The sequence below is a fragment of the Artemia franciscana genome, unplaced genomic scaffold (assembly GCF_032884065.1).
Source record: "Artemia franciscana unplaced genomic scaffold, ASM3288406v1 PGA_scaffold_34, whole genome shotgun sequence".
Taxonomy (NCBI): Eukaryota; Metazoa; Arthropoda; class Branchiopoda; order Anostraca; family Artemiidae; genus Artemia; species Artemia franciscana.
The window spans coordinates 774,691-798,003 of NW_027062670.1; the positions used below are offsets into that span (position 1 = coordinate 774,691).

Here is a 23,313-nt window from a genome sequence, read left to right on the forward strand (position 1 = left end):
GATGTAAACCCCACAACGTACAAGATATTGCCAGTTACAATATAAACAGAAACAAAAAAGATACCAGTTGTTTTGCAAATATTTGCAACTTTAGTATTTGGATATTTAGGCCCACCGGTGGCTGCTCGGCAACCTACAAAGTACTTAATATGATTCGAACTCTAACCCTCGTAAGGGAGTGACTCTTCGACTCGGTTAAAATCTTTAAAATAACCTATGGATTTTCATGGATTTTTGAACCAAGAAAAACCTATGAGTTTTTTTTTAACACACGCATAGAGGGATTGCTTGGCATTATATATTACATGTGCATCCCCAAAAAATAATCCTGTAACTTTGTTTCTGTCTCCTTTTACTAAAGGTAATAACTTGTGTTTCACCATTCCACGTGGAACGCTGAGAATAACTAATCTTCTATCAAGTAAATAAGCTAAAAACAGTAAAACATTTTACATCAGGTCAGTTTCTGTCCCAAAAAAGTCCTCTAATTGAAACTAATAGAAGTCCTTTTTTCTAGTGGATCCCTTGTCTTGGCAGATAATGGAGTGTGTTGCATTGACGAATTTGACAAGATGAGTGATTCGACCAGAAGTGTTCTCCATGAGGTGAACATCTTATTTAATTTCCTTATCAGGAATTTTCTTTTTGATAAATCCTTATTACAAGTCCCGGGGCTGTCGTTTCATCTCTTGAGAATCCAATGCACAAATAACTAGACAATGTAGTCAAGAAGTAATGTTTTTCTACAAGATAAATAGTGGCTGTATGAGTAATTTCCTCCTCCCCCCCCCACACACACCTTTTTTTACAAAACCATAGAATAGTAATACAAGAATGGAAGTATTCTTTAAAAAAACACTAAGTAATTTCTGGGGAGACATACTAATGAAGCATAAAGATAACTAACTTGATTGACATAGCTTGATTTTGTCTTATCCAACACCAAAGGGTTTTCTTTGATGGCTTGAAAGAAATGACATCGATGAACCAAATTTATTATCTATATATATAAAAATAAGTTGTTTGTGTGTTATGTCTGTTACACTATGTCTGTTACGTCAGACATATGACGTCTGAAAAATAAAGAAGAAAAAGAAAACAAACTAAAATGTAAAAACTGGGAATTGCATAAATATTTCGAAATATTTTGATAATAGATTAAAGTAATTTGAAAACCTTAAAACAGATACTTAAAATTTTGAGGTTTATTATAAATTGTTGAGCTTTAGCAAGCTTAGCATGTAAAGAGGAATTTTTAGTATAGATCTTAAAATGACAGAAGAAACAGCCAAGGAAGCTGCTCAAATAGTTAATTCAAAGAGAAATTTTAGTATAAATCCTACAATGGCAGAAGAAACAGCCGAGGAATCTGCTCAAAGGGTTAATGCCAAAAGGCTTGCGGCTAAAGAACGCAAAACCGCGCAGTTAGATGAAAATCCATCTGGACAGCGAGAGTCAAAACGTATCAAAACTGAAAATGATAGCGATGATGATTGTGCTTGGGATTTTGACTTGGATAAGGTCATCAATGCCTACCAGATTTTAGTTAAAAAAACAAAGGTTCGGCGACATGTATTTCATAGTGACGCTGAAAAATAAAGAAGAAAAAGAAAACTGAAAAAAGAAAAATGGTAAAAACTAAAAAAAATAAAAAGAAAAAACTAAAAAATAAAAGAAATTAAAAAAAGAAAAAACCTAAAAAGAAACAACGTAAAAAAATAAAAAAAAATAAAAAAGGTAAAAAACTAAAAAGAAAAAAGAAAAAAAGGTAAAAAAATAAAAAGAAAAAAAAGAAAAAAGCCAAAAAACTAAAAAAAAAGAAAAAACTAAAAAAAACTGGGAATTGCACAAATATTTCAATATATTTTGACAATAGATTAAAGTAATTCGAAAACCTTAAAACAGATACCCAAAATTTGAGGTTTATTATAAACTGTTGGAGCTTTAGCATGCCTGGCACGTAAAGATTTTTCCAAGTGTCAATCTTAGAATGAACATTGACAAATTGAAGAAAACAAATCAATAAAAAGAAACTAAAAGAAAAAAAAAGAAAAACTAAGAAAAGAAAAAACTAAAAAAGAAACTGTATCTATATATATAAAAATAAGTTGTATATATGTATGTTTGTTTGTTTGTGGGTTTGCATTTAACGTCATTATAAGTATATAAAACTTTGTATATGACGTCAGACCGGGACACAGGGACACAACTACAATGGCGCGTAACTAATATGGTGCGTAACGACTTGCGCGCGCAGGGGGGCTTGGGGGAGCGAAGCGCCCCCACCAACTAGGTGTTGGGGTGGCGCAAAGCGCCACCCCAACAGTTAGTGAGAAATGAAATGAAGTTTAAATATTTTAAAATTTGCTTATATTAAATATTAAGATCGAAAAGCTCACACAGTGATAAAAGTTCAACCAATGATTGCTCTCTTTCTTTTTAAGCCCAATTACCAGCAAAACTGATTTTATTAACCAATAGAAATAGTTTTGGCAAGAGAAATTACAAAAGGTTTCCCATACAGAAATTTTTCCAAAGAAGTATAGAGCTATACTAAAACTTGACGAACAGAAATAGAGTCATATAATAATTCAAATTAAAAACGAACAGAATCCACTTTCAATGAAAAAGAAAGCCTAAAAACAAACAGAAATTAAAATAAATCACTCCCGGGTTTTTGAAGTTTTCCTTGTTTCTTACAATGATTTTTACGTTTGGGAACAATTCGATCGTTTATGAAGTAAAATAAGACTTTTTTTCTTTCCAAGATGACTATCAGAAGCCCAGATGGGCTGGATTTGGATTTCAAGCTTAAAAACTAACCCACACAAAAGGTATGATAGACTGGGCAAAAAAGAACAAACAAATCAAACAGTTCTTGGTAACGAAACGAACTAGAAATAAAGGCGACTCAATTCAATAGCATCCGAAATTCTAAAAAACGAAACTTTGATACGAATAGATACATCAAAAGAATCAGCTTATTATGCTGATTACAAATGTATAAGATTCCTCAAGTTTAGTGTTAACCATCAAAATCTACGAGCCTGAGAACATTTGCCTGGTTTTCGAAAACGGGGGAAATACCTCCTAAACATCAAGGAATCTTAATGAAAATTACGCTGTCAAATCCAACGTATCAAGGAACCCTACTGTAGAGCTTTATTTATATACGTGTTTATTTTTTTTTTCTCCCAGTGTTTATCGTATTGCTTTAATAATCCTACAAGATCGGGAGAAGGTGCATTCGAAAGAAAATTAAAAGTGCTAGTGCCCTTTTTGAGTGGCCAAAAAGGGTAGCTAGCCCCCTCGCACGTTCCTTTTTCCAAAAGTTGTCTGATCGAAATTTTGATATAGGTATATTGTTCAGCATTGTTGAAATATCCGATAAATATGTTTTAGGGGCAACATGACCCCTCCCCCCAGAGTCCGTGGGGAGGGGCCTGTAAGTTATAAAATGGCCCGTTGTTTACTTATAGTATTTGTAATAAGCAAGTATACAGACATTGGAGGGGGGGATTTGTGCTAGAGAAAATTTTTGGGGTGAACTTTCCATGGGAAAGATTGTCAGGTTTACCAACTCTTGAACATGCAACATAATAATTGTCCATGGGAAAACAATCCGTATTCATATCTATACCGCATTTCTGTAACGATTGCCCTTGAGCTTTGTTGATGGTGATGGCTAATCGAACATTCCCTGTGCCCCGGTCGTCATTTATATATCCCCCCTGTGCCCCCCGGCGTCCCCGTTGTAGTTGTGTCCCTGTGTCCTGGTCGTTATTTATATTCAGCTTTTTTAGCTTTTTTTTTCTTTTTAGTTTTTTACCTTTTTATGGCACTTGGTATTAACCAAGTGACATATAGCAATCGCAAATTCTGTCGTTCAATGTTTATTCTAACATTGACAGTTGGAAAAATCTTCACGTGCCAAGCATGCTAAAGCTCAACAATGATTTTTACGTTTGGGAACAATTCGATCGTTTATGAAGTAAAATAAGACTTTTTCTTTCCAAGATGACTATCAGAAGCCCAGATGGGCTGGATTTGGATTTCAAGCTTAAAAACTAACCCACACAAAAGGTATGATAGACTGGGCAAAAGAGAACAAACAAATCAAACAGTTCTTGGTAACGAAACGAACTAGAAATAAAGGCGACTCAATTCAATAGCATCCGAAATTCTAAAAAACGAAGCTTTGATACGAATAGATACATCAAAAGAATCAGCTTATTATGCTGATTACAAATGTATAAGATTCCTCAAGTTTAGTGTTAACCATCAAAATCTACGAGCCTGAGAACATTTGCCTGGTTTTCGAAAACGGGGGAAATACCTCCTAAACATCAAGGAATCTTAATGAAAATTACGCTGTCAAATCCAACGTATCAAGGAACCCTACTGTAGAGCTTTATTTATATACGTGTTAATTTTTTTTTTCTCCCAGGGTTTATCGTATTGCTTTAATAATCCTACAAGATCGGGAGAAGGTGCATTCGAAAGAAAATTAAAAGTGCTAGTGCCCTTTTTAAGTGGCCAAAAAGGGTAACTAGCCCCCTCGCACGTTCCTTTTTCCAAAAGTTGTCTGATCGAAATTTTGATATAGGTATATTGTTCAGCATTGTTGAAATATCCGATAAATATGTTTTAGGGGCAACATAACCCCTCCCCCCAGAGTCCGTGGGGAGGGGCCTGTAAGTTATAAAATGGCCCGTTGTTTACTTATAGTATTTGTAATAAGCAAGTATACAGACATTGGAGGGGGGGATTTGTGCTAGAGAAAATTTTTGGGGTGAACTTTCCATGGGAAAGATTGTCAGGTTTACCAACTCTTGAACATGCAACATAATAATTGTCCATGGGAAAACAATCCGTATTCATATCTATACCGCATTTCTGTAACGATTGCCCTTGAGCTTTGTTGATGGTGATGGCTAATCGAACATTCCCTGTGCCCCGGTCGTCATTTATATATCCCCCCTGTGCCCCCCGGCGTCCCCGTTGTAGTTGTGTCCCTGTGTCCTGGTCGTTATTTATATTCAGCTTTTTTAGCTTTTTTTTTCTTTTTAGTTTTTTACCTTTTTATGGCACTTGGTATTAACCAAGTGACATATAGCAATCGCAAATTCTGTCGTTCAATGTTTATTCTAACATTGACAGTTGGAAAAATCTTCACGTGCCAAGCATGCTAAAGCTCAACAATTTATAATAAACCTAAAAAATTTAAGTATCTGTTTTAAGGTTTTCGAATTACTTTAATCTATTGTCAAAATATTTTGAAATGTTTATGCAATTCCCAGTTTTTGCATTTTTAATTTCAGTTTACTTTTTCTTCTTTATTTTTCAGACGTAAATACATATCGCCGAACCTTTGTTGTTTTAACTAAAATCTGGTAGGCATTGATAACCTTATCCAAGTCATAATCCCAAACCCAATCATCATCGCTATTATTTTCAGTTTTGATACGTTTTGACTCTCGCTGTCCAGGTTGATCTTCATCTAATTGCGTGGTTTGCGTTCTTTAGCCGCAAGCCTTTTGGCATTAGCTCTTTGAGCAGCTTCCTCGGCTGTTTCTTCTGTTGTAGGATTTGGTAACATTCTATCTTTTTCAATTTTTTTCAATTTGTCATTGAAAAATTGAGATGCATGCTAACACTCAACAATTTATAATAAACCTCAAAATTATAAATATCTGTTATAAGGTTTTCGAATTACTTTAATCTATTGTAAAAATATATAGAAATATTTATGCAATTCCCAGTTTCTATATTTTTAGTTTCAGTTTGCTTTTCAGTTTAGTTTCATTTTTGTATATAGATAAGATATAATCTGGCGTAACGGACAGACAACTTATTTTTATATATATAGATAAGATATAATCTGGTGTAACGGACAGACAACTTATTTTTATATATATAGAAGATATCTATCTATCTATATAAAAATAAGTTGTCTGTCTGTCTGTGGATGTGTGGATCAGGTGACGTCATGTTTGTTCGCATATGACGTCTGAATTATTTCACACTAATACAAAAGAAGAAAAAAACTAAAAAAGGTAAAAACTACAAAAAAAACTAAAAAGAAAAAAAAACTAAAAAAGCTAAAAAACTAAAAAAAAACTAAAAAAAGGTAAAAATCTAATAACTAAAAAAAAAATGAAAAAAATAAAAAAAAGGCAAAAACTACAAAAAAAATAAAAACTAATAAAAAAACTAAAAAAGCTAAAAAACTAAAAAAACTAAAAAAAACTAAAAAAGGTAAAAAACTAAAAAAAACTAAAAACTAAAAAAGAAAAAAACTATAAAAAAGGAAAAAACTGAAAAATAAAAGAGAAAAAGAAAACTGAAAAAACTAAAAAAAGGCAAAAACTAAAAAAAACTAAAAACTAATAAAAAAACTAAAAAAGCTAAAAAACTAAAAAAACTAAAAAAAGGTAAAAAAAAAACTAAAAACTAAAAAAGAAAAAACTAAAAAAAAGGAAAAAACTGAAAAATAAGAGAAAAAGAAAACTAAAAAAATATTAATAAATATAAAAAATATAAATATAAATATAATATAAATTAGCAATCAACAAAGCACCGAGACACAAATGACGACCGGGACACGGAGTATAAATGACGACCAGGACATAAGTAAAAAAAAAACTAAAAAAACTAAAAAAATGGTAAAAACTACAAAAAAAACTAAAAACTAATAAAAAAACTAAAAAATCTAAAAATCTAAATAAACTAAAAAAGAAAAAAAAGAAAAAAGGAAAAAAATAAAGGAGAAAAACAAAACTAAAAAACGAATGTATATACAGACCGGGACACCGGGATACAAATGACGACCGGGACACAGGGAATATAAATGACGACCGGGACACAGGGACACAACTACAATGGGGACGCCGGGGGGGACAGGGGGATATAAATGACGACCGGGACACCGGGACACAAGGAATATAAATGACGCCCGGGACACTCAAAGAGAAATCACAGACTGGAACACCGGGACACAAATGACGACCGGGACACAGGGAATATAAATGACGACCGGGACACAGGGACATAACTACAAAGGGGACGCCGGGGTGCACAGGGGGATACATAAATGACGATGGCGACTCAGGGAATGGTCGATTAGCAATCACCATCAACAAAGCTCAAGGGCAATCATTAGAATCATGAGGTATAGATCTGAATACGGATTGTTTTCCCATGGACCATTATATGTTGCATGTTCAAGAGTCAGTAAACCTGACAATCTATTTATATGCACAGACAATGGGACAGCAAAGAATGTTGTATATTCGCAAGTTTTACGTAGTTAAAAACATATATATATATATATATATATATATATATATATATATATATATATATATATATATATATATATATATATATATATATATATATCTATATTCACAGGTGGGACATAGGGACACAACTACAATGGCGCGTAACTAATATGGCGCGTAACGACTTACGCGCGCGGGGGGGCTTGGGGGGGGCGCGAAGCGCCCCCACCAACTAGGTGTTGGGGTGGCGCTTCGCGCCACCCCAACAGCTAGTATATATATATATATATATATATATATATATATATATATATATATATATATATATATATATATATATATATATATATATATATGTTACCGTGAATGTCTGAAATATCTTTTTTCCTCCTTGGATTTAGTCAGCGTTGCCAGTCAACTTTTTCAATATATATATATATATATATATATATATATATATATATATATATATATATATATATATATATATATATATATATATATATATATATATATATATATATATATAGTGCCGGGTCCCAATGCGTAGCAGGCTCCTATATAAGGATTCTCACTGTCGCTTGTCTACTAAACGCAGACAATTGGAGCCTTTCCTTGAGGTCATGATGTCCACGTGGATCTTAAATTGGAAGTAGTGTCTTTGTATAATACGTTTTGTATTGGACCTTTAACTTTTGCCTCGGTTTGTCTTTTGTCATTATGAAAGACATATTGCTGAACATTTTCTTCTTTTAATTGTTCAGGTGGTGAGACAAAAACTTCTTTTTCTTCTAACAATTTTAGCTAGTACAGGTTTTGGATTTTCAAAGGTCTGGTAGGTATTGATGACCTTATCCATGTCAAAATCGAAAACCTATAATGGTCACTTTCATTTTCAATTTAATTGGTTGGTTTTATCTCGGCTACTAAGTCTTAGTATACTATTGTTTCCTAGGTAAATGTAAGCTGTAACAATTATGATTATTTGAGATAATAAAATAAGCCCACTTGTCTGGTATTATGCAGCTTCCATATAGTCTATAACGTTCTTTGTATCCTAATATAGCCTGGTAGCGTTGTCTGGGTAAATTTAAGCCAGGTCAGATTGACTTCTAAATTATTATATGAGATGAAACGGAAAGCTTACTTATCTGACAATTCACATACATTACGTGCATTAATAAAAAAAGACAGAAATGCTATGGCTGAACGCAAGGACATATCGGGGGGGGGGAGGGCTACTGGATTTGAACCCCCTTCGATGTTTTTGTCCTACTCTTAATAACGCAACAAATGCATATAAACATTTTTTTTTTTTTTTTGACATATTTTTCAAAGTTTTTTGTTAACCACCTCCCTCCCCGAACAAAAATCTTGGATACGCCCTTGGGTGAACGAGCATTAGTGTTAAAAATAGTAAAATTTATATTCCAACGCAACAACGTTCAAATGTAACAAAAATAATTGGATGTAAACAAGAAGCTATGTAACTTTATCCTTTCTTTTTTAATAATTTTGACAATATAATTTAAAAATTTATTACATCGGGTCTGTTGATACCAGAGATGACAGGACAAGAAAGGAATCAGCCTCGAAAAAAGCAAAAAAAAAATGCAAAAATTAGATTAAAATCTAACCTTACCATGAGAGCAAATCCTAACTGTTGTTAGTTTTACTATGATGCTTGGTTCCAGAATGAAAACTTACACGTGTCGTGGTTATTATCAACTAATCTAACTAACTGGATTCCTTAACATTAATTCTTGTCATCGACGCTCCTCTACACATATTTGAATAATCTCATTTGGATCTTGTTTGGCTTTTCTTTTTGGTGATATAATTACCTTGTCTAGTCCTTTTTAACGGGAAAGTAATCAACTTTTTTTTACAATATGACTAGGAAACAAAATTAGGGATTCTGGAAAACATTAAAAGTGATACAGATCCCTAGTTTTTTAGTTTTCTTTCTTCGTTAAGGAATCATATTGTTTCATAAGATTAGTCTTATCTGACAGAAGACATGCTTAATATTCTTAGGGCTTACGTTCATCGTGCTTTATTGTTTGCGAATAACTTGGCTTCAAAAGACTCTGGATTCCTATGGACCCTATAATCTAAGTGACTAAATGACAGGTAATGAAGGAAATATTGAGGAAGAAGAGAACTTTTGAATTATGGTTGCAGCGGGAGCTGCAACCTAGTAAAAGTAACCAAAAATTTAAAAAACGGGTTTAAAAAATGACAAGTGAGAACAAATTCTCATTTCTTGCTGATTCAGGAATGGTAACTATTATCTAAATTAGTATTAATACTAAAACGCCATTTTGAAAATAAATTTAAAGAAATTTTGAAAATAGCCTGAAGCCCCTCAATTAGTGTCGGATCGAAACAAAATAGTAAAAAAAACATAATGAATTCTTTCAAAATATAAGAAAAAGCAGCATTAGAACTTAACCAAACAGAATAGTCTCGGTTTAAGTGGTATAGATAAGTGTATTTTAAAGCCAAACATTTGGTCATGACCACAAAAAGGTACAAATAACATAAACCTGAATTAGCGATCATAATAAAGCACTTGAATGTAACGCTACATTTGCCTAATACTAGTACTTAATACTTGGAAATACAGTCATGTATTGCATTCCAGATAAAAAGCTAAATAAATAATTTATTTATTTAATATAAATAATTAACCCCAGCCATCGTAAAAAGAAAACAAAAAACACTTAAACGAAACACTACATTTATTTAATCCTGTGATTTTTTTTTAGTGAACAAAATTTCCAGATACCTTGTTATTCTACAAATAAATTGAGGCGAGTTACTATTTAAGACACCTGACGTATCAGCTCATTTTTTCCAAATGTCCCTTCCCTTATCGTAGAGACTCCTGGTACCGTCACAAGCAATGCACCAGATAGTCCTCTTTAAATCTGTAAAGCGGGCAAGTGTATTTGTCTTCATTGGAACATCTTTCTTTAGAATATCTGTTATATCTAGCGTTAGTTGTAGGGCTATAAGCCCTGAGCTGCATTCACAAAGTCAAATATCTAGCTGGTAAATTTAGCTTAAGGTAAAACTTCTAACCATAAACTACTTTATCATCTTTCTAAAATTTTCATGTTTCTTGTTTTCTTATCTCCTTGCTCGATTTTTTAATCATTTGATTCCCTTGTAGGTCTACTATCTTAAGATCGTTTTCCCAATTTGTATTTATATCCATTGGTCCTCTACCTTCATTCGAAACAAATATCATTTGCTTAACACTAACTATGTCTGAAACCGCAATATTAGTTAGGCCCATCTTTACAAACAATACGTGTTTTATAGCATCACCAACACTTCGTGAAGAAATCTGTTTGAAACCGTTGAATAGCAGAGAATCATTTCTCCCTTCCTGCTCTATGTCATCTAGTTTCAGCTTAAGCTGATTAATACGGTTTTGTAGTAATTCAATCATATGCATGCAGGTTTTCAGATGTTTTTCGATCAATTCCAATATGGGCTGAAACTCAATGTGTACTGCATCATAAATTTCAGAAACCATCGTTTCAACCGGAAACCTAGCATGAATATTAGCTGTAGTTTGGGAAGTCAAATCTTTAAGCTTTTCATCAATTTTTTTCTTGATTTCTTCAGCTAGATAGCAAGTTCATTCTCTATAGCGGCCACTAGGCTATGGAGATTAGCGGTGGGATTCGAAAGCTGGCTATCCGTTACCGAATATTGCCTTTCTTTAGAAACTGCCGGTAAACATCAGAATGATTTTTTAGCTCATCAAACGCATGATTTACACCCATCGTTTTCTTTGTTGATGCTTCCTTCTTATTATCTTTAAAACTAAGAAGATTAGCGACTGATACAAGCTGACGATCGTGTTTTTGACGATCCGGTATTTGTCGTCATTACCTCTAGGATTCGAACTGGCCAGAGGGGATAGTCCGCAAATTTGGCTAGGAATAAACCACCGATTTTAATGTTCGCAGGATTCATGCCTTATACATGAAAGATTATAAAGTGAAAGAAACTTATCTCTCTGTGAGGACCGAGCCTCACTAATGTATCCAAGTGAACAATAAGTCCAAACTCTGCGAGGTTGGCCCGACTGCTAATGCTTCTCAACACTAAACAGTGTAATTAACACCCCAGGCAAAGTATATCTAATTTTCTCTACACACCACACTTGGCTATCGTATCTAATTTTCTCAATTTAAAACGCCAAAAATCTGATTGTGTGATAAATTCAAGTACCAGATTGCACAATTTCTGTTGTCACTGAGGCAAGCGTATCAGGGACCGGGCCAGATTAAATTAGAAATGGTTTTTTTCCCGATTTGAGCATCTGGGGGGGAGTGGGGGGCCGGTTAATTCGGAAAAAATAGAAAAAATGAAGTATATTTAACTTATGAGGGGGTGATGGGATCCTAATGGAATTTAATGTTTGGAATGATATTGTGTCTCAGAGCTCTTATTTTAAATCCCGACCGGATCTGATGACATTGGGGGGAGTTGGAGGGGGGAAACCTAAAATCTTGGAAAACACTTAGAGTGGAGGGATCGGGATGAAACTTGACGGGAAAAATAAGCACAAGTCCCAGATACATGATTGACATAATCGGAACGGATCCGCTCTCTTTGGGGTAGTTGGGGGGGGGGGGTAATTCTGAAAAATTAGAAAAAATGAGGTATTTTTAACTTACGAACGGGTGATCGGATCTCAATGAAATTTGATGTTTAGAAGGATATCGTGTCTTGGAGCTCTTATTTTAAATCCTGACCGGATCTGGTGTCATTAGGGGGGATTTGGGAGGGGGAAACCTAAAACTTGGAAAACACTTAAGAGTGGAGGGATCGGGATGAAACTTGGTGGGAAAAAAACACAAGTCCTAGATACATGATTGACATAAACGGAACGGATCCGCTCTCTTTGGGGTAGTTGGGGGAGGGGTTGATTCTGAAAAATTAGAAAAAATGAAGTATTTTTAACTTACGAACGGGTGATTGGATCTCAATGAAATTTGATATTTAGAAGGATATCGCGTCTCAAAGCTCCTATTTTAAATCCTGACCGGATCTGGTGACATTGGGGGGAGTTTGGGGTGGGGGAACCTAAAATCATGGAAAACGCTTCGATTGGTGGGATCGGGATGAAACTTTGTGGGAAAAATAAGCAGAAGTCTTACATACATGATTTACATAATTGGAACGGATCCGCTCTTTTTTTGGGGGGGGGGGGGTTAATTCTGAAAATAAGAAAAAACTATGTATTTTTAACTTTCGAAGGAGTGATCGGATCTTCATGAAACTTCATATTTAGAAGGACCTCGTAACTCAGATCTCTTATTTCAAATCTCAACCGGATCAAGCGTAATTGGGGGGGCAGTTGGGGGGGGGGACCGAAAATCTTAGAAAGTACTTAAAGCGGTGAGATCAGGATGAAACTGGATGGGAAGAATAGAAACCTGTCTAAGATACGTGACTGACATAACCGGACCGGATCTGCTCTCTTTGGTGGAATTTGGGGGGGGGTAAATTTGAAAATTGAGGTATTTGTAACTTACGAAAGGGTGACCAGATCTTAATGAAATTTGATATTTAGAAGGATCTTGTGCTTTAAAGTTCTAATTTTAAGTTCCTACCAGATCCTGTGGCATTGGGGGGAGTCGGAGGGGGAAACCGGAATTCTTGGAAAACGTGAAAATTGGGGTATTTTTATCTTACGAATAGATGATCGAATCTTAATGAAATTTGATTTTTAGAAGGAATTCATGTCTCAGAGCTCTTATTTCAAATCCCGACCAGATCTTTTGACACTGGGTAGAGTTGGAGGGGGAAATCTTGGAAAAACCTTTGTAGTGGAGGAATCGGGATGAAGCTCGGTGGATAGATTAAACAAATTTCCTTGATACGTGATTGACAGAATCGTACTGGATTCGCTCTCTTTGGAGGAGCTGGGGGGAGGGGCTCAGTGATTTGGCGAGTTTGGTGCTTCTGGACGTGCTTTGACGATGAAAATTTGTAGGCGTGTCAGGGAGCTGCACAATTTGACTTGATAAAGTCGTTTTCCCAGATTCGACCATCTGGGGGGCTAAAAGGAGAGGAAAAATAAAAAAAAAATAGGTATTTATAACTTACGAGTAGGTGATCGGATCTTAATGAATTTTGATATTTAGAAGGACCTCGTGACTCAGAGCTCTTATTTTAAATCCCAACTGGCATTAAGCCTCTGATTTTCCTTTTAAATCAATCTATTGATTCTTAGAATTTCGCTAGAGCTCATCTCATATGAGCTCTTGGTTCTAGGTTCTTCCGGCCTCGTCAGAAGTGCCATATGAGCTCTTAGCTCTCCTGACCGGCATTAAGCCTCTTATTTTCCTTTTTAAATCAATCTATTGATTCATAGAATTTTTTTTTTAGAGCTCATACCATATGATCTCTTGGCTCTTGGCTCTTCTCGCCTCGTCACAAGTGCCGTATGAGCTCTTAGCTCTTGTTTCTTTTTATCTTGTGCTGAGGACACCTAGTTTAGATACAGGCGAAATATCCGCGTTATTTTAGTCTTTTCTCTCTACTGGCCGCAGTCTCGTTTGTGGTTTTTTTGTGGAGTTTTATCTCTCTTAGTTGTTTGTTGTCATGTCTGACCAGTTCGGCTTAAGAACTTTCATTTCTGATATTTGCTCTTTACTAATCCCTCCTCCTCTCTGTTGTAATGACCTTTTACTTTTCAGGAATAATAACTGCATTATGGGCCATCCACATCTAGAAACATACAAAATGCTATATTTTTTGCTGATTAATCCATCTTGATGTGTTTTTTCTGCTGTTTTCCTTTTGTTTTTCTCGTAATTTTGTTGAGAAACTATGAAGTGGATCATTTTATGTGGGCTCAGCAACGATGTTTTTTATTGCCATTTCGGATTGAAGTGGGAGATAAATTTCTGATGAACTTGTTTAAAATATACATGTTGTTGCATGATAAACATGTATGTATTATTAAAAAATTTTGCATTGGTTGAATAAGTATTTCCATTTTTGTTGAGCTCGGCATAGTTGTTTAGTGGTCTTAACATTATTTTAATTTTGTGTGTAATTTTTTCAAGAAATCAAATAGAACACAAAAATATCCGCCATACCTCTCAGGTATGACAATGGAACACGTTTTTCATTTTTACTTAAAACTTTCCTGACAAAAAAATTATATATTGAAAACGACTCTTATAAGCTTATATCGATCTGTTTTAAGAGAAAAAAAATATCATTTTAGGTAATGGAGCAGCAGACACTGAGTATTGCTAAAGCTGGCATTATTTGTCAGTTAAATGCCAGGACCTCTGTGCTTGCGGCAGCAAATCCAGTCGAATCTCAGTGGAATACTAAAAGAACAATTATTGAAAATATTCAGTTACCGCACACACTTCTGTCTAGGCAAGTATACGTCAATGTTTCAGTTTTAAGCTGTTCCATTTATTAGAATTGTTAGAATCTCTGCTATCACTTCATTGGAAATAAGAAATAAGGCTGGCATTACCAGCTTTGTTTACAAGAGCTGTGAAACATAAACAGGAAAAAGAGTATGGTATAGCTTTTATATATACATATATAGATAATTTCTTGGGCCAGCTAAATTTTTATGTGCAATTACAAGCTGTTGAAGTCAGCCTGCAGCTATGGGATATTAAATATCACTAGTTGAATTAACTGGTATTCCAACTGGTCCTTTGCCTTCTTATCCTTAGTCTTATTTAAATTAAAATTTTCTGCTAAAATGTAAACCAAGAAGTAATATCGTCCAGAAAAATAATCCATGAAAACCAAAAATATATGGAAAAAATTCTAAAGAAAAAGAAAGTGTGTAGGATTGTCTTGTAAGAGAATGAAATCGTAGTGATCTACTTTCAACTTTTGTGTCTAATACTTAGGGGTATTTGGGAACATTCTATTTCTGTCATAGTGAACCAGAGGAGAGTTTCGAAACCAGAGTTTCTTGTCTCAGCGCATAAATAATGTTTCGTTTGCACTACATTTTTCGCTCTATCTTTTCAATGAACGTAGTACTTTAGGTCATGTGAAGTTAAATCAGAATGCTATGTCTTTTTCGAAGATCAATTACTACTGTATATCTCTGTCTTGTGTCTTAGGCTTGCTTGAAGCGGAGACTTTCCTAGGAATATAGGATTCTCTTGATCTCATGCCTAGTAAAAGATGAGGCTTTGACATGCTTATTAGCTCAAGTGTTATGAAATTACTGTCTCAAGTGCTGAAGAGACACGTTTTGGAAAGCCTAAAATGATTGATATTTAAATAGAGAGAATTTTCATTGATGATCAAAATTGTAAAGCTGACTATTGGGTTATAAAATATTTTATATCCGTTGACGACTTGATTGTGGAAATCAGGTTTTTACTGAAAATTCCAGCCCCTTTGAGATTTTTTTTTTAGACTTTCAAATCGACTATTTTATTACGGAATAGGATGTATAATATATATATATATATATATATATATATATATATATATATATATATATATATATATATATATATATATATATATATATATATATATATCCTGTATGTTTTTAATTGTTTAACGGCTTAGAATTATCCAACAGCCATATTATAGTTATTGCTACTTACAACACGTTGTATCCCCAAATGACTCAAGGCTAGCACGTAAGGTACACACAGTTTCACAGTATTCACAGTTTCAATGTGTCGCTCCTGCCCTTGAAGCTCACACTTCCTTTAAATCTTTCCTTATAACCTCTCATCACCCACTCGATGTTGTTTTGATTTCTTTTATCAATCCTGACTGTGCCCAAAAACTAAAATCGTTGTATTTCGAGAAAAAAAATGTCAAAGGACAAAAATAAACCTTAATATCTGACAACACTAGCAATATAGAATGCAAAATGAAGCCAGGGGGTGTCTTTGAATCTGTTTAGATTTAAATCACAAGCAAAAAAATCATTAAAAAGTACACGTTTAACTTAAAAATATTTTTTACGAGTCTCCTTTTTCATTAACTGTTTTATTGTTGATTGCTGGATTAAGAAAGGTAATCTGAACGGTTTGATTTTATATTTTCATTGATGATCTACTAAGATGACCGATTTTTTTTTTAGAATTTTTTGGTTAACCAGAAAATTCTATGAAATATGATAGTTCTGAAATTGGTGCCTGCTAAATCTGAGTTTTAGTAAAATCTCTTTGTGAATGGGTCTTAATCCAAACCGAAAATGGAAATTGGAATTTAAATCTCCAATGAAAAAGCCGTTGTTTGTCGTTTTTTTTTTGTATCTTGCAAGAATCTTTATCACAGGTTTAACATAAAAGTCTTTATCAAAATAAGGAAAATCCCTCCCCCTCATTAAAAATGATTAACGTGATGCACACTGGAAGACTGGCTACTTGTTTACAGTGTGTTTTTACAATTTCAAACGTTTTCTTGTGACTCCCCATCTGTTGAATTTTAGCTGACGTTTTTTTTTTTTTTTTTTTTTTTTTTTTTTTTTTTTTTTTTTTTTTTTTTTTTTTTTTTTGTATCTTGCAAGAATCTTTATCACAGGTTTAACATAAAAGTCTTTATCAAAATAAGGAAAATCCCTCCCCCTCATTAAAAATGATTAACGTGATGCACACTGGAAGACTGGCTACTTGTTTACAGTGTGTTTGTAACAATTTCAAACGCTTTCTTGTGACTCCCCATCTGTTGAATTTTAGCTGACGTTTTTTTTTTTTTTTTTTTTTTTTTTTTTTTTTTTTTTTTTTTTTCTGTATCTTGCAAGAATCTTTATCACAGGTTTAACATAAAAGTCTTTATCAAAATAAGGAAAATCCCTTCCCCTCATTAAATTGATTAACGTGATGCACACTGGAAGACTGGCTACTTGTTTACAGTGTGTTTGTACAATTTCAAACGTTTTCTTGTGACTCCCCATCTGTTGAATTTTAGCTGACGTTTTTTTTTTCTTTTTTTTTTTTTTTTTTTTTTTTTGTATCTTGCAAGAATCTTTATCACAGGTTTAACATAAAAGTCTTTATCAAAATAAGGAAAAGCCTTCCCCCTCATTAAAAATGATTAACGTGATGCACACTGGAAGACTGGCTACTTGTTTACAGTGTGTTTGTACAATTTCAAACGCTTTCTTGTGACTCCCCATCTGTTGAATTTTTTTTTTTTTTTTTTTTTTTTTTTTTTTTTTTTTTTTTGTTTTTTTTGTATCTTGCAAGAATCTTTATCACAGGTTTAACATAAAAGTCTTTATCAAAATAAGGAAAATCCCTCCCCCTCAGAAAAAATGATTAACGTGATGCACACTGGAAGACTGGCTACTTGTTTACAGTGTGTTTGTACAATTTCAAACGCTTTCTTGTGACTCCCCATCTGTTGAATTTTAGCTGACGTTTTTTTTTTTTTTTTTTTTTTTTTTTTTTTTTTTTTTTTTTTTTTGTATCTTGCAAGAATCTTTATCACAGGTTTAACATAAAAGTCTTTATCAAAATAAGGAAAATCCCTCCCCCTCATTAAAAATGATTAACGTGATGCACACTGGAAGACTGGCTACTTGTTTACAGTGTGTTTGTACAATTTCAAACGCTTTCTTGTGACTCCCCATCTGTTGAATTTTTTTTTTTTTTTTTTTTTTTTTTTTTTTTTTTTTTTTTTTTTTTTTTTTGTATCTTGCAAGAATCTTTATCACAGGTTTAACATAAAAGTCTTTATCAAAATAAGGAAAATCCCTCCCCCTCATTAAAAATGATTAACGTGATGCACACTGGAAGACTGGCTACTTGTTTACAGTGTGTTTGTACAATTTCAAACGCTTTCTTGTGACTCCCCATCTGTTGAATTTTAGCTGACGTTTTTTTTTTTTTTTTTTTTTTTTTTTTTTTTTTTTTTTTTTTTTTTTTTTTGTATCTTGCAAGAATCTTTATCACAGGTTTAACATAAAAGTCTTTATCAAAATAAGGAAAATCCCTCCCCCTCATTAAAAATGATTAACGTGATGCACACTGGAAGACTGGCTACTTGTTTACAGTGTGTTTGTACAATTTCAAACGCTTTCTTGTGACTCCCCATCTGTTGAATTTTAGCTGACGTTTTTTTTTTTTTTTTTTTTTTTTTTTTTTTTTTTTTTTGTATCTTGCAAGAATCTTTATCACAGGTTTAACATAAAAGTCTTTATCAAAATAAGGAAAAGCCTTCCCCCTCATTAAAAATGATTAACGTGATGCACACTGGAAGACTGGCTACTTGTTTACAGTGTGTTTGTACAATTTCCAACGCTTTCTTGTGACTCCCCATCTGTTGAATTTTTTTTTTTTTTTTTTTTTTTTTTTTTTTTTTTTTTTTTTTTTTTTTGTATCTTGCAAGAATCTTTATCACAGGTTTAACATAAAAGTCTTTATCAAAATAAGGAAAATCCCTCCCCCTCATTAAAAATGATTAACGTGATGCACACTGGAAGACTGGCTACTTGTTTACAGTGTGTTTGTACAATTTCAAACGCTTTCTTGTGACTCCCCATCTGTTGAATTTTAGCTGACGTTTTTTTTTTTTTTTTTTTTTTTTTTTTTTTTTTTTTTTTTTTTTTTTTTTTTTTTTTTTGTATCTTGCAAGAATCTTTATCACAGGTTTAACATAAAAGTCTTTATCAAAATAAGGAAAATCCCTCCCCCTCATTAAAAATGATTAACGTGATGCACACTGGAAGACTGGCTACTTGTTTACAGTGTGTTTGTACAATTTCAAACGCTTTCTTGTGACTCCCCATCTGTTGAATTTTAGCTGACGTTTTTTTTTTTTTTTTTTTTTTTTTTTTTTTTTTTTTTTTTTTTTTTTTTTTTTTTTTGTATCTTGCAAGAATCTTTATCACAGGTTTAACATAAAAGTCTTTATCAAAATAAGGAAAATCCCTCCCCCTCATTAAAAATGATTAACGTGATGCACACTGGAAGACTGGCTACTTGTTTACAGTGTATTTGTACAATTTCAAACGCTTTCTTGTGACTCCCCATCTGTTGAATTTTAGCTGACGTTTTTTTTTTTTTTTTTTTTTTTTTTTTTTTTTTTTTTTTTTTTTTTTTTTTTTTTTTTTTGTATCTTGCAAGAATCTTTATCACAGGTTTAACATAAAAGTCTTTATCAAAATAAGGAAAAGCCTTCCCCCTCATTAAAAATGATTAACGTGATGCACACTGGAAGACTGGCTACTTGTTTACAGTGTGTTTGTACAATTTCAAACGCTTTCTTGTGACTCCTCATCTGTTGATTTTTTTTTTTTTTTTTTTTTTTTTTTTTTTTTTTTTTTTTTTTTTGTATCTTGCAAGAATCTTTATCACAGGTTTAACATAAAAGTCTTTATCAAAATAAGGAAAATCCCTCCCCCTCATTAAAAATGATTAACGTGATGCACACTGGAAGACTGGCTACTTGTTTACAGTGTGTTTGTACAATTTCAAACGCTTTCTTGTGACTCCCCATCTGTTGATTTTTTTTTTTTTTTTTTTTTTTTTTTTTTTTTTTTTTTTTTTTTTTTTTTTTTTTTTTTTGTATCTTGCAAGAATCTTTATCACAGGTTTAACATAAAAGTCTTTATCAAAATAAGGAAAATCCCTCCCCCTCATTAAAAATGATTAACGTGATGCACACTGGAAGACTGGCTACTTGTTTACAGTGTGGTTGTACAATTTCAAACGTTTTCTTGTGACTCCCCATCTGTTGAAGTTTAGCTGACGTTTTTTTGTTTGTTTGTTTTTTTGTTTTTTTTTAATGTTTCAGTCAATCAGAAAATTTTATGAATTCTATGAAAATTCCATGAAATATGATTGTCTAAAATTAACGGTAGCTAAACCTCATTTTTAGTAAAATCTCGTTGTGAATGGGTCTCGACCCAAATCGAAAATGTAAATTGGAAATTAAAATGTCTTGTGGAAGAGCCGTTGTTCGTTTTTTTTTTTATCTTGATCCCCGTCTATGCATTCCCACGATCCATTTATTGCATATAAGGAAGACCATGCCTCCCTCCACGGACTCCAATTTTCTGAAAAGACCTCGGGTTTCATACTGCAACACATTACAGAGCAGCTTATTACTTGTCGCTTACAAAAGGAAAAATAAACAAACAATACAAGGAAACAAACTCCAAATAAATATGAATTAAAAAGTGATTTAAGCTGTTAAGCTTCTAAATCGCTTCAGACCTAGTATTTTAAACTCATTACAAGTACCTTCAAGGGACTACTGCTGTTCGAAACAGACATTTCTTAGGCTATATTTGATAGAGACAGTTATTAAATTTGTATAAAATTACTGAATAATTTACTCGTTTTAGTTTTAGCGTTTTACTTCGACACACATATATTTAGAGTACTTGATCGCATGCACAAGAAAAAAAACATACCCCAAAACAAAACAAAAAAGCTTTAAAAAAAGATAGAAAGAAGTAATTTAATGTAATTAAAAGAAGAGAAATAATTTAGAAGTAATTTAAAGAATTAATTAGTAATTCAATCTGAAAAGCTGTGTAATTCTTCAAAACCTCGTTTTTTACTTCCTAAAAAGATCCAGTTATGTAAATGCTAAAGATGGATATCGTACGCTACAGCTGGCTTAGGAAGAAATTAAAGGCAATCTAATATGTCTAAGTGTATTCTAAAGGGAAACTTATATGTTATTAAGATTAATCTTTACGTTAAAGCTACAGTTAAAGTAATTGCCACTTGTTAAACAGTCCCCAATTTCGGCATTATTTCTAAGACCACGCTGCCTTTCTATTTTTTTTTTTTTCATTGAAGGAAGGTCTCTTCTAAAATTTACGCTTTTTTCTCTGGTATTATGTGTCAATGATTTAATCTATGTAACCACCTATAAATAAAAGGAATTGGGTCTATCAGAATTAGTGTTTTGGGTGGTAGTGAAATGATAAGTGATTGCTGTCCATGAAATATATGCTTCACTATAAGGTATAAGAGTTTCTTTTTTTTTCTTTTTTCATTAAAGAAAGATCTATTCTTGGCTTTTATGTATACAATTTTTCTCTGATTACATGGATCGTATTTTGTGTAATTAGTAAGTGTCCGCAACGCCCAACCAATCACTAATCTCAAAACAAACAAGTAATATTTTACTCTCAGTAACTGAAGCAGTCATTTCATTCTTTAGATTTTCATTTGCTTACAAGAGACTGTGTTTTTTGTCTGAAATCCTAAGGGCAGGGAAGATTTCTCGTTATATAGATAATATTCAGTCAATAGGTTTCATTAAAAGGTAACAAGTTTTTTATGCAGTTTGGTTATTACAACTTGTCTCACGGCTAGATATTAAGTTGAAACTTTCACGTAAAGCTGTTTTTTCTTTGGGGGGGGGGGGGGGTATGGGATATATGAGGACAGTTTTTTTTTAGACAGACAGTTTGAATAGTGAGTAATAAATGCCATGTAACCAAGGGAGAATAAATACATATAGGGGGATTAATAGGAATTTATCGATATGGTATTACTGAACTAGAATGTAAACGGTTTGTGTATAATGTACATTTGACGGCAGATTATAAGGGAATTTTTTTCTCTCTTTTATTAAAGAAAGGTCCATTTTCAAAGCTCTACGTCCCATATTTTTCTCCTGATGCAGGAATTAATAACGAAAGCTTTGTAACCAAGGACGAACTTGTGGAAATGTGGGACTATTAGGAATTAATCCATGTGGTTGTACCGAACTGGGATATGATTAATGGTATGGATGTCTATGTATGTGAATTAAGACTGAAATCTCCTTTTCAGATTCGACCTAATTTTTCTTATGTTAGACCCTCAGAATGACACATATGATAGGCGGTTGGCAAGACATCTCGTTCAACTTTACTATCGATCACGTGACCAGGAGCAAGAAGAGAATTTAGTAAGTATAACTTGAATAACACGTAAAAGTTTTCTTCCAAATCCACATGTTTTTGTGATAGCAACTGATATTGATTGACTTGTGTCATTCTCTTTTGTGTGTGTTATTGACAAATGTTGGATGCACAGACATATTTCTGTCCAGCGGAAAAATTAATAAAGAAATTTGGATAGAACTAACTTTGTAACACCTCTGAAAGTACATCATTTTTGTCTTGATTTAAGCTTGTTATTTTTACAGAATTTGTTTCAATACAAAAAAAGATAAATAAAGATCACAAATATTAGTTGCTTTCGAATCATCCTTCTGCTATCCAGTGAAAAAAAAAACACTTTTTGATCTTTTACCTAGCCTCAAAAATTAATATACAAACGAGCTTCGCTATCTCTACGGAAAACACCTAAAAAACTGAAAAGAAACTTTTTTTCAAAGGAAGCTTGTGATGTCAAAAAAAGCCGGTCGTACCATATAAAGAGATTGATTACGTCTGAAACTGAAGGTGGCCGAAAGCTATATATTACCGAAGTATTGTCAGTTTGATTTTCCTAAGTGGTTTTTTTTTTTTATTGTCTGATGGAAATTTTTGTTTGATACGAAGAGTCTTGCATTTTCACACACGCGATGTCTCACCAGAACAAAGATAATGCAGTTTTTTATTGTATTGTATCGGATTAACGACACTTCTTTACTACTAAGGTCCCTGCGTCGGCCCTGCAGTGCATTCCTGCAGCATGATTCGATCTGGTCCCGTATTACCAAGCTAAGGTCAAACCCACTGCGCCACCACAGGACTATGCAATTTTTTATGGATCTGTAACCGATTTTACAAACAAAGCAATTTTAATAAGTCTAAAAAAGCATACCGGAGTATGAATTCCAGAATTGTGCAAAAAGCAAAGTTTGTACAATAGGCGAAAATTAGTGTTAGTTATGTGGGAACAGTGTGCCACAACAAAAGAATTTGAAACATTTAATACGAGTTTACGAAACAATAGTAGGTTATTTGATGACGTTTCTCTTGTTCTCGCTGGAGATTCACATGAGCTTTTACAAAAATAGAACAAACCAACACGTCCGTTAAATGACGTCTAATTTAGGTGCGAATGAAACGGTGAAAAACCGAGAACTC

The 23,313-nt window shown here is 33.2% G+C and overlaps 1 protein-coding gene across 1 annotated transcript in view; it reads left to right on the top strand.

Moving 5' to 3' along the window:
- The window catches only part of LOC136041727 (DNA replication licensing factor MCM4-like), a 127,027-nt gene that overhangs the window by 84,671 nt on the left and 19,043 nt on the right, over positions 1-23,313 (top strand). The window contains exons 9-11 of the mRNA XM_065726471.1: positions 518-605; positions 14,548-14,708; positions 22,067-22,184. Of these exons, the coding sequence (XP_065582543.1) occupies positions 518-605; positions 14,548-14,708; positions 22,067-22,184 (367 nt within the window). The remainder of the gene's footprint in view (positions 1-517; positions 606-14,547; positions 14,709-22,066; positions 22,185-23,313) is intronic.